Genomic DNA, 12,727 nt, shown 5'->3' with positions numbered 1-12,727 from the left:
CACACAGGCACACACCTCTGCAGACGCATGGGCATTCTGTTTCCTGTGGTAAAAGCAACCGTCAACAGTTTAGCTCTCATTTCAAGGGTTAGTGCCGAGCTAATAAATGCCCCATATCCTAACCAAAATGCATCAGTATATAGCCAACAAATAGGCCTTTTTCCTAATGCACACTAAAGGTTTGTCACTAGTTGAAAAGTAATGGAAGTGCTGTACAAAAGCCTTCGGAGTGAAAAGGTGAAAGCTTTCCTTCTCTCTTCACAAAATAGTTTACTCATCACATATTAACTGTGATTGACATTTCTGTGTCAGATTTTGGTACAATAAAAAGTTCTGATAACTGAATTTTCTTTTCCAGAATAAAGAGTTTCTTCAGGAAAAAATACTACAAAGAGCACCTACCATTTCTGAGCGATCTAAGAAGGTAAGTGGGGGCGTTTGATTCAGTGTTCTTAGGTTGCTTAAGCTAGACTTGGGGCAATTGTTGTTGTTTGTTTGTTTTACATTTTGAAGTGGGTGCTATTCTGTTAATAGAAATGAGGGTTATTAATTTTCAGCTATTTTAAAGCATTTCATATGTCTAATCAGAAAATCCCTGTCAGCTATCTGCTCAGGTATTACTCTGCTGTCTCCCAGAATAACAAGTGAGGCTGATGGCAGTTGGTGAGTTAGTTCTAACCCCGTTGAATCACTGTTCCCAGACATCCAGAGTGAGATGGAGATTTTGCATAGCACTGACAGCTAGAGGTGTAAAGCATGCTATCTCCCAGCTCAAAGCTCGTTAGAACAAAGCGCCTGTTCTGGGCATGTTGTTCCTAAGGACTTTGCTCATACTTTGATCGTACGGAATGCATTAACGTTCCAGTTTGGACAAAATGCTTGTTTGCCATTTCACCAAAAAGAGAGTCCCCATTTTCCGTGCTCTTCTCCCCGGAAGGGAGACTTAGCAAATGCGAAGGAGATGCCGACCCGGGGCTTCTGTTGATGGTGCACTAGAGGGAGAAGACGACAAGGTGCTCTGCTCCACGTGGCGTAGTAGAGGAAGGCCTACCTGGGAAGTTAGGACCGCCCTGGTAGAAGCTTCTTGAGATTTCTGTCATTATCCAGAATGTTCTGCTTAGCAAACAACAAATATTCTGAGTTTATACTCTCACTATCAGTCACTAATAGCATATTAGCTTGCCTTCACTTCCGAGCCTTGTCTTTCTGCAGGTAAGGACATACAAGCCTGCTTATAGGAGATCTCCATTTTCTCGGAACCATGTGTTTGAGAAGCTAACTATACTCTTCCCTTCTAGGAAGGATCGCCTTCTATTTTCACTAGCGGCTCTTTGCCCTCATGTTTATCAACTGCTGTCATGTACCAGAATCACAAGGGTTTAGAGCACAGATGGCTGAAGTCGAACGTCTGGGCAATGGGAAGGTCAGAATAGCTGGTCATTGTCTCACTTCGCTTTAGGCCGTCAGTGTAGCACGTCCTCAGAGTAGCTCTCTATAACTGCCCAAACAACAGCGCGCCTTCCCGTAACTTTCTATTTCATTGTGACCTCCTTTACTTCTTTTAGCAGCCTATACCATCTAACGTGTGACAGCCTTTCTACACCGTTAGAACAAAGCTCACGTCACCACCCCATCTTCCTATCAGTTCTTTCTACACAGTAAACATTTGCAAATAGTTGAATGCAATTTAAAACATCTCTGCTTGTAATTGCAGTAAATCCTAACTGAAATTGTTAAGTGTCTTTTGTGTGATTTCTTTGAGATCAGTGAGCCTTAAAGAAATCGTAAGTTGGGTTTCATAGCACACACCTGTAACCACACACATAGAGTATTTTGGCAGCTAAAACAAGAACATTGAAAGTGTGAGGCTAGCCTAGGCAACTTTGTGAGATACTGTCTCAAAATTAAATTCTAGGGGGGTGTGGTTCTCTTCTTGGGGGCGGGGCGGCTGATGGCCACCAGCTTGCGGAGGCAAGAGGAGCAGAAGAGGAGACAGACATAGGGCTTGGAAGGCTATAAGCACAATGGAGATCAAACACTTTGGGAACCACTTCAGGATCTAGTTCAACTTTACTCAGGGAGAACAAAGGCTATATAGTGCTTGGGAGTGGGTGGGGACTTCCAGGAATGGTGTGAACGATTGGTTGAAACCTGGCACTTTAAGGATGCTTGTTTTACACTTGGCAACATGACCCTATCATGAGCAGGAGCACAGCACCTAATTATCATATAGGCATAGCTGTGTCAAGGGCCCTACAGCAAGTGTGGTTAGGGGATCTATGTCTAAAGACACTCTCCAGGCGAGGTCAGGCAGAGAGATGGAGGGCCTGCTGGGGAGAGGGAGTCCTGCACCTAACGCCGAGCTCAGAGTGACTATCTAGACCGGGAGAACTGCAACCTCAAACAGCAGGGTCCTTCCAACAGGAGTGGGAGTAGGAGATGGCTCAGTGGGTAAAGTGCCTGCTGCACATGCTTGAGAATATTAGTTTACATCTCCAGAACACACATAAAAAGCCAGCCATGGCAGTGCATGCCTATAACCCTAGCCTGAGGAGTGAAAAAATGGGAGGCAAAGGGAAATCTGAAGCTCAGTTGGTTACCCAGTCTAGCCAAATTGATGAATTTCAGATTCTGCGAGGGACAAATATTAAGAATGTAGTTAAAAGTGTGCTGGTTTAGTAAAAGTGGCAGTTGTAGGTTCTCCAAGATCCACGATCTAGTACCAGGCATAGCTTCCCGCTTGTTGAACAGGCCTTCAATGTAATTAAGACATGTCCCCTGGGGGTATCCATACCATGCTGATTGGCGTTGCGTGTGTAGTGTCACATAGCTGGCTAAGACTGTGAATACTTTTCTCCATCAGAAGCTTGCCGCACCTTCTGTACCACAAAAACTAGTACTCGGAGGAGGTTTCCAGTCAGTTCTAGCTCAAGCCCTCTGGGTTGAACTTTTCCTGACCATGTCATAAATCCAATTTGAGATGGAATTGAGGAAAGGCAAAAGCATTTGTCTTAGCTGGGTGTGGTGGCGCACACCTTTAATCCCAGCAGGGGCGCGCGGGGGGGGGGGGTGCGGGGTGTGTGTTTGTGTGTGTGTGTGTGCAGAGGCAAGTGGATCCCTATGAGTTTGAGGCCAGCCTGGTCCACAAAGTGAGTCCAGGATAGCTGAGGCTACACAGAGAAACCTTGTCTGGAAAAACCAAAAAAAAAAAAAAAAAGCGTCTGCCTTTAGGTCCTGTGGAAATGGCTCAGTGATTAAGAGTATTGTCTAATCTTTCATAAGACTTAGTTCAATTCCCAGCATGTACATGGTGGCTCATGACTGTTAGTCCCAGTTCCAAGGGAATCTAAGATCCTCTTCTGGCCTCCCATCAAGTGGTACACAGATACACATTCAGGAAAATACCCATACACATTAAAAATTAAAGTTTGAAAAACTAGTTATCTTTAATAGATATAACATGCCAATACTGGAAGAAGTGCATGTGACTGGAAGCCATGAGATCTAGGAAGTATCTATTCTTTGGCTCTCTTAAAGCTTCTTTAAGAAGATGGCAGTGGTGGAATACTTACTGTTTCTGAGCACAGGGAGAAGAAATTACTAAGCAAGACTTTAAGAAGGGAGTAAGATACTAAATATAGTGAAATTTTCATCTTCATTGTGGAAAATTCCATAAATTGATAACTTCTAAAATAGACAACAACAACAAAGCAAGCAGTAATGTTGTACACCCATTAGAGAGATGAATGTACATTTCCAAAGAAAGCTAAAATTAGGAAGAAGGTAGTGGACTTGTTCTTCTGAGTCAGGCTTTCATGTAGTCCAGGCTAGCCTCCAACCCACTTATAGCCAAGGGTCCTTCTGCCTCTAAAAAAAACTGGGCACACACTACTTTGACTGGCACAGAGTCTCCATTACCACTCCTCCCCCAGCACTGAGCGTGGATCCCGGCATCTTGTACCCTAGGCTAGTGTTTGACCACTTGGCTACACCCTTTGCCCAGTGTGTGGCAGGTTGGATTGCTGGATTTTCCTGTCAATACTTGCCTGGCTCCTGAGCTCTTTGAAGTATAATTTTGGATTACAAAGTTGAAGCTGGGCATAGTGGTGTACATCTTTAATCCCAACACTTAGGCAACAAACAGGCTGATCTATGTCAATTCAATGCCAGTCTGTCTGTACTGCAAGCTACAGGCTAGCCAGAGCTACCCAGTAAGACCCTGACCCAAAAGACAAAAGGGGGGAAAAGTTGAATTCTTTACCTTGGGTTTATTTATGGTGTTCTTGAAACCTCCTTTCTTCCCCTTTCACTGTCTTGGTATGTTAGATGTTAGATTTTATTTTATTTTATTTTTTTGACCCCTGTGCCTTAATCTAAAAATATTATTGGGCTTCAGAGTAAAAAAAGGTTGCGGTTAAAGTACTGGGTAGAACAGATTGAGGGTTGGAGGGTGTGAATTTTTAGGGGGCACACTTACTTAACCAGGATAATAATGATCTAGTTTCTATTTTATTTGAGTGTATACAAAACACTACCATAAGCACATGCCTTTCTTTTGCTCAGGTTCGGAGAGTGCCAGGCTCCAGTGGCCGTCTCCATAAGACAGAGGATGGAGGCTGGGAGTGGAGTGATGATGAATTTGATGAGGAGAGTGAGGAAGGGAGAGCAGCAATCTCACAACTCAGGGTAAGTTTTATGTAGCTGAATAGATGCTTTAGAGTTGGCTGTGGCTCTTGTTACACTTTGAGCTAAAACAGAAAGAAGGCCAGTATTATAAGACAGAATTTTACAGTGCTGTTTAGCAGCTAAACCATCATGGTCTCTCAGTGTGACAACATTTAGGCAGTATGAAAATAACACGTGTCTAGAGCTGGGAACCGTCTTGATGCGGAGAGTAACTGCATGGTGCTGTTGGCTAGACAGTGCAGAAGAATGCAAACTGGAAAGCCTTGCAGCGTAAGACATCTTACCCTTTATGTGGAGAGGAACAGTGGACTTCTGTAATTGGTATATACTGGACGTCGTGTGTGTGTGTGTGTGTGTGTGTGTGTGTGTGTGTGTGTGTGTGTGTAGAGAGGGGGGGGGAAGAAAGAGCCTTGGGGTCTTCCTTTTCCTTTGCTTCATCATTATTTTCACAAATTATATATATATAAAATTATCTACAATTTCATTCATCTCTTAAAAATGAAGTGTTTAGGCCGGGCGGTGGTGGCACACGCCTTTAATCTCAGCACTCGGGAGGCAGAGGCAGGCAGATCGCTGTGGGTTCAATGCCAGCCTGGTCTACAAAGGGAGTCCAGGATAGTCCAGGCTACACAGAGAAACCTTGTCTCAAAACAAACAACAACAACAAAAACAAAAAAATGAAGTGTTTGTTGATGGACCTCTTAACAGTATCTGTCTTGGCTATTCTAAGTATGACAGCTTTAAACCTGGAAGCATGCCTATCTGTGTACTCTGACTTAAATTCCTTCATACAAACGCACAGGTGTGCTATACCTGGGCTATATGATAGTTCTCATTTTAGTTTTTGTTTTTATATTTATTTATTTTGAGAATTTAAAAATTGAAAATTAGTATACAAAGTAATGTGTTTTGCTACGCATTTCTGATTCTACTTTGTTCTGTTTTGTCCGAGCTCTCTCTCCATCCCTTTCCTATTCCCAGCTCATGACTTGCTGGTTTCCTTCTTCCCTTCCAGCATCGCCTCTTCTAGTTTCATGTCACATGCATGTCACTATCTTCTCCCCTCCTCATTAAGACGTCTTCCTCAACTCTTAGGATTCTCTGTCTAGACCTGCTGAACACGTAGACACAAAGGGAAGTTTAAATCTAGGCACCACACAAGATGCATTTGTCTTTGCAGGGGTGGCTGCTTCCATTCAACTTAACGGTTTCCCGTTTCACTCATTTCCCTGCAGATGCTTTTGTTTTTCTTTATGGATGAATAAAATTACATTGTATGCTTACCATATTTACTTTATCCAGTTTTCTGTTAATGGGCATGAACTATGGTGGATAACAATAATTAACTTGGATGTGCAAGAAAATTTATAATGGGAGTTTGAAAATGTATTGACTAGCTTAAAGGCTTAGATTTGGCCTATGATCGTAGGTACATAATATGGTTATGATTAGTGGAAAGAAATTTGCTCTTGAGTATGAACTCTACTTCCTGGGAACTCAGACAGGCTGCATGTTTGCTTATACAACTAATAATGTTAAATTATCTTTTTGTTTTGCTCTGTTATATTCTATTTTGTTTGAGATGAGTTTGGATGTGGGTGGGTAAGGTTGTAGCCCTGGCTGCCCTGGAACTCAATTTGTAGACTAGGCTGGTCTTGAACTCACAGAGAACCACCTGCCTCTGCCTCCTGGGTTCTGGGATTACGTGCCTGAGTCACTATGCCTGGCTGAAACTGTTAACTTGTAACACAGTTAGGTATATTGATATGTTCAGTATGGACTATTTGGACAAAGACTGTAATATTTATCTTCGGAAAACTTAGATTCGAGTTAATATATAGATCAGAATGGAGTGGAATGACTTATAGTCCATATTCCTTAAAGTTTCTTGGTTCTTGTTCTGAGTTAATAAGCATCTCTTTCTGTGTCTCTTTCAGTCTCCGCGAGTGAAAGACTCAATATCAAATTCTGAGGTAAGTAACGAGGTTATCATGCCCTTGTTAGAATAGACATTTTACTTTGTTTTTAATGTTGTTTGTTCAGTCAGTCTGTCTGTGTTTGTCTTTGTCTGAGTTTATCTCTGTATCATTAAATGTTGACGAGGCATTATACCAGCCAGATTTTAAGTTGCCTTAAAGGTCCTGAATACTCTTCCTTGCTTGCTGAATTGGTTTTTAGGTTTCGGCTGTTTGAAGTGGAAAGTAGCAGTTTTGCCTAAATCTGATCAGGAACTTATATTGTTGTGCTAATGCACTATTAAGTACATAGCTATGTACATAGAACTAAATTACGTATCTGACACCTTTCCACTGCTGTGTGTTCTGTTTCTCACTCTTAGTACATATGGAATTACTCTCCTTCCCAGAGCTGCCATTGCACATGGTCAGCTCGTTTTTAAAAAGACGTATTTATTCATTTTGTGTATATGAGTGTTCTATCTGCATGTACACCTGCATCCCAGAAGAGGCTTAAGATGCCAGCTTAGATGGTTGTGAGCCACCATGTGGTTGCTGGGAATTGAACTCAGGACCTCTGGAAGAGCAGCCAGTGCTCTTAACAACTGAGCCATCTCTCCAGCTCCATGGTTAGTTCTTTTGGATAGTGAAAAATTCATCATGGGCTGAGGTTATGGCTTTGTTGGCAGAATCCTTACCAGCATGCCTGAAGCCTTGACTTCCATCCCCAGTGCTACATCAAAACTAGTGTGATGCATGTGCCTGTAATCCCAGCTCTTGCCAGGTAGGGGGATTAGAAATTCAAGTACATTCTTGGCTACTTAATAAGTTCAAAGCTAGCTTGGAATACATTGAGACCCTGTCCTTTACCCTACCCTTTTTAAAAATTAGCAGAAATAGCCAGGAGGTGGTGGCGCACACCTTTAATCCTAGCACTTGGGAGGCAGAGGCAGGAGGATCTCTGAGTTCAAAGCCAGCCTGGTCTACAGAGTGACAGCCAGGACAGCCAGGGCTCTGGAATTACAGGCTGTTGCTATCTGCCTGATGTGGGTGCTGAGAACTGAACTCTGGTCCTCTGCAAGAGCAGGAAGCCCTCTTAACCACTGAGTCGTTTCTCCAGCTGGTGTCCTTGATTTTTACTTATATACAATGTTTGGGGGAGAGGGGAGGAAGGGGGGGAGAGAAGGAGGGGAGGAGGGAGGGAGGGGGAGAGAGAGAGAGACTGTCTGCCTGTCAAAAGTAGGACTTATTATTGTCCATTGAACTTTTTCTTCTAATACTAAAATACATTGATATTTTCTCCAGTAGCTAATTTTAAATATGTTTAGCTTACTTTTATAATCAAGGTATGTTTTTCCTCCAGATCACCTAATTAAAATATATTAGATTTTAAGGCATCCAGTGTCTAGTATCTGTGTTAATTATGATACTTCCTGTTGTCCTCTGCCCCTCACACAGGGTCTCACTAGGGAGTCTGTCGAGCTGTCCTCCTTACCTTCCTGCCTCTGCCTTCTTCCTTTAATATGTATTGTGTGTAATAATAAACATCAAAGAATATGGTTCCTTGAGGCTTTATCAAACAGCCTTGGTGCTATTTGTCCCTTGTCCTTCCTCCTTCTCTGTTGCTCCCCCCCCCCCCCCCCACCCCCCCCCCGCAGGTGGGACCCTCTCCACATTACACTTCCTGCCTCCCATCATCGGCTCCTGTGCTCCCTCCCCGCTCACCCCATGTGTGCCTTCTTTCTGCTGTGTGCTTGCTCGGCTCTGAGGATGTGGTGCTAGGAGCCTCAGGGGCGCACATGAAGCGCTTGCTTCTCTGGATCTGGCTGCCTCGATAGAACCTTGTTTGTTCTGTCTGTTTGCCCGGGAAGCCCGTGACTCACTTGTCTTTACAGCTGATTGTTACTCTAGTGTGTATGAAGCACATTTCCATTGTTGTCCGTCTGTTGAAGGGCAGTGAAGTTGTTTCCATTTCCCGGCTGTTGTGAGTAGAATAGTGGTGAACATCGCTGAGCAGGTGTCTGTGAAGCAGGATATCAAATCCTTTGGGCCTATCCTAGGACTGCCATAGCTCAATATGGTAGATTTGTTTTTAGTTTCCCACCAACCATTTTTCCAAAACCTTACCAGCATTTTTTGTCACTTGTTCTGTTGACCTCAGTCATTCTGACTGAGGTAATAAAACCTCAAAGTTGTTTCAATTTGCGTTTCTTTGATTGCTTAGGATGGTGAGCACGTTTTGAGATGTTTCTAGGCCATTTTTATTCCTCCAGTGAGAGTTCTGTTTAGATTCCTAGACCACTCTTAAATAGAGTCATTTGTTTTCTTGATTCCATGTCTTTTGAGTTCTTTGTATATTGTGGTTGTTAATCCTCTGTCAGAACACAGCTGGCAGAGAGTCCCTCATTCTGTGGCTTGCTCACTTGGTTGATTATTTCCTATGCTGTACAGCTTTGTAGTTTTATGAAGTCTTAGTTGTCAGTTGTTGCCCTTAATTCCTGGGCAATGGAGTCCTGTTCAGAAAGTCTTTCCTGTACCTGGATCTTATGGTGTGCCCTGTGCTCTCTTCTAGAAGTTTAGTGTTTCAGGTCTCAAATTGAGGCCTTTGATATACTAATTGGATATAATTTTTGTGCAGGGTTATAGGTGCAGGTCTAGTTTTGTTCTTCTGTACGTGACAGTCCAGTTTTCCCAGCACCACTTAGTGAAGATGCCGTCTTTTCTCCCATGTTTCTTTTCTCTTTGCTCACAGTTCTAGAAGCCAAAATTCACAGGAGTGAGGTTCTAACTGCAGCATCATGACATGACAGACTGCACAACTTGTGGGGGCGTATGTAAGAGACAGCATATTTAGACGAGATTCTGAGCTATCTGTAGAACAGCCCGCTCTCACAAGCAGTATCTACTCACCCCCTTTCCAGAGGTGGGACCATGGCAGCCCCCTCACCTGCGCTAGGCTGGTCCTCTACAAATTATACCTCAGAAAGTCGCTGGCCCAGGTGTGATAGTGCACATCTGTAATCCCAGCACTGGGGAAGCTGAGGGGAGATTTTGAGTGAGACTAGCCTTGGCTACCTGCCAAGTTCTACACGAGCCTGCTCAATAAAACAACAAAAAGCCCTCCTCTAAAAAAATCAAAACTAGCCAGGCGGTGGTGGCGCACGCCTTTAATCCTAGCACTTGGGAGACAGAGGCAGGTGGATCACCGTGAGTTCGAGGCCAGCCTGGCCTACAAAGTGAGTCCAGGACAGCCAAGGATACACAGAGAGACCCTGTCTCAAACAAACAAACAAACAAAAAAGATGAAAACTAAAAAATTGTTTAGAATGCTTAGAAAGAATGACTTGTATGCAGCACAGACAAGTGTAGAGAAATGGTAATAACTCTGAGAATGTTGCCCTGTGAGTCCACTCAGATAGCGCAGGCCTCTCTCCCTACTTACACAGCACTGCATCCTGTGTTTACTGCAGCTCTTCTCAGCAGCTGATCCAATGGGTACTTTGCTCCAAGTTCCAGAACAGATTTCTGCTCATCTACCTCAGCCAGCTGGCCAGATGACTGCACAGCCAGCTCAAGTATCTCTCCTGCCTCCTGCAGAGCCAGCAAAAACAGCACAGGTAAAATGGGTGGGTATGCTTTCTGGGTCTGTCACCTTGAGGGTAGATGAAAAAATATTAATACAGCTTGTGCCTTGGAACAAGTGAGAAATTCTGTCTTCATAGTTTCACAGGTGCAAATAAAAGTTCTATAAGGATCACACTGTTTTTTAAGCAACAACATAAGTTACTTATGAAAATGCACCAAGTACAAAAATTTTTGCTAGTATATTGTTAGTTTATTAGATCATTATTAAGTTTAATGAAACTAAGTACAGTGATTGCAGTTTATTTTGAGACTGGAGAGCTAGCCGTCATTAATACTTCTTTTTTTAGGCTCTATGTTTTCATATTTATTCTGCTTAAGATTGTTGTCCATTTTGTGAGAACTGATTTTGTTAAACTAGGTAATATTTAACTAAGTATGCACAACGGTCATTACATTGTAGTGTGGGGGAAGTATCTGGGTAGTAATGGCTTCCTTGTGAGCCCCTGCATGCCATGTGCCTCTGTGGCTCCATCTGGAAACCTCTGGAATTTTGTATCATGTGTTCTTATGCCATTTGGCTAAAGTAAGAGTTTCAGTGTCAGTTCATTTATTTATTATCAGAGGTGCTAGCTGAGAAAAGAAATGGAAGTTCCTTTTGTATTTAAATAAATCTTCATTTTGTGTTTTGTCCCTGTAGACCACTGCTCTGACCACTTCCTTTATCACATGGGAAAAATAAAAATGTCTTAGAAAAATTGATGGAAAGATTGGATTTATTTTATAGACAAATAGAATGTATGTCCTCCAGCAAGCAAAAGATAGCTTTCCAATTTTCAGAAAGATTTACTTTAGCTGCAAAAAGACCTGGAGCCTTGGGTGGAATGGAGTCCTGGGAGATAGCTAGTTTAGACCTTTTTTGGGATCAACTTTCTAATTCTGTTTGGCATGGCTGACAGTGGTCTTTTGTTGCTCTTTGGGAGTTGATGCCCTCCTACAGCAAGGGCTGTTTCAGGGACTATGACGACCTGGGCTGGAGAGAAAGGAAACTGCTGCCAAGTATCGTCTTAGATGGCCATTATCCTTGCTAATGTTCCCAACGTGACTTTATGCTTTCAAATGCATTTCAGGCTCAGTCTTCAGAACGATCCCAGGAGACCAAGATTCCTATCAGTCTAGTGCTAAGATTAAGGTAAGTAGGCATGTGCTGTTTTCTGAGTATTCTGTAGATGTTGTAATACTTGGGACTGAGAATAACCACCCAGGGGTAATTTCCTTAGAAATAGCAGCAGTAGTTTGAGAGTCCAGCTGTTAACAGGTTCTGTGGCTGCTGTGCCTCACTGCTTAGAGGTGAGCAGGGTGTACTTTGGCAGCACGGCAGTTTGGGTTGTGATGGAAGGTCATTGGGACACTGGCACCACTAGCTGCTTCTCTGAAGATGAGTCTGATAATGTGAACTCTGGGGTAGGTGCTTTACAGCTGTGATTGGACAACCTGTAAATATTGTTTGTAGCTTCTCTGTTTTATTGTATATGTTGTCCTTGGTTCATGGTGGGGTATACAGAAAGGTCCAGACAGATTGCTCAGTGAGGAGCGTCACTGGTAGTGGATCTGTGTTTCAACTCTATCCCCGCTAGTAGTTCCATCAAGAATATGTAATTTTTTTTATCAGAATACCTTTGAGGATGTATTGTCTCTTTGTAGTCTTTCAGCATTAAATGTGTCACTGAAGTGCCATGTAGTTAGAATCACACACAGGAATCTAGGCGATCTTCTCTGTAAAGTTAGAGATAGAGGCTGCAAGAGCCGTTTCTACTAGGAGCGGTGAAATGATGACACAAATGTTGGCTGCTCTCCTTATAGAAATGTACATTGTAGGTGAGCAGGAAGCCTCGGTCTCCTGGCCTGCCATAACTGCGCAGAGCGATATGCACACACCTCTCTACGGAGAGATCTGTTTTGAAATCTTAGCAGTAGCACGTGCTTCAGGAAAGTGGAGAGGGCACTTGTACGTGATAAAGTTTCTTTTATCTTGAGGGTGACTTTTTTTTTGCTTGTTTTTGTTTTATTTTGTTTTTTGATGTTTTTGAGACCAGGCCTCACTTTGTAGCTCTGGCTGTTCTAGAACTTACTATGGAGACTCAGAGATCCACTTACTCTGCCTTCAAAGTGCTGGACTACAGGTGTGTGCCATCACGCCCAGTGCGAGTGATTGTTTAATGATCACTGTTTCAGAGGAGTGGAAATAGGAGAAAGGTGGATTCTTATCCCATTGATGGAGACTTTGAAGGGATGATAAGACACCTGTGGTCCATGTTGCCATGTTGTTGTTTGTAATTGGAATGCCAGTTAAACGGCACAGTTTCAGTGAGAAGTCCCTGTTGAATTAAATGGGTTTAAATTCACAGTGTTCTGTCATGTGTATTGTTAGACATTATATTCTGATTTCTCAGCCTTAGCTAGACTTTCCCGGGGACCTGGACTGTCTTAGCATTTCGAATGTT

General features: G+C 43.0%; 1 protein-coding gene across 2 annotated transcripts in view; it reads left to right on the top strand.

The window, feature by feature from the left end:
* Positions 1-12,727, top strand: part of Oxsr1 (oxidative stress responsive kinase 1) — an 81,805-nt gene that overhangs the window by 64,153 nt on the left and 4,925 nt on the right. For both annotated transcript variants that reach the window (XM_051140771.1, XM_051140772.1), the window contains 5 exons: positions 359-424; positions 4,564-4,686; positions 6,624-6,659; positions 10,112-10,258; positions 11,354-11,415. In XM_051140771.1, the coding sequence (XP_050996728.1) occupies positions 359-424; positions 4,564-4,686; positions 6,624-6,659; positions 10,112-10,258; positions 11,354-11,415 (434 nt within the window). The remainder of the gene's footprint in view (positions 1-358; positions 425-4,563; positions 4,687-6,623; positions 6,660-10,111; positions 10,259-11,353; positions 11,416-12,727) is intronic.

This window comes from Acomys russatus, chromosome 32 (assembly GCF_903995435.1).
Source record: "Acomys russatus chromosome 32, mAcoRus1.1, whole genome shotgun sequence".
In the NCBI taxonomy this organism is placed as follows: Eukaryota; Metazoa; Chordata; class Mammalia; order Rodentia; family Muridae; genus Acomys; species Acomys russatus.
The sequence above is the reverse complement of the archived record's forward strand: the minus strand, read 5'-3'. Positions and strand labels throughout refer to the sequence as shown.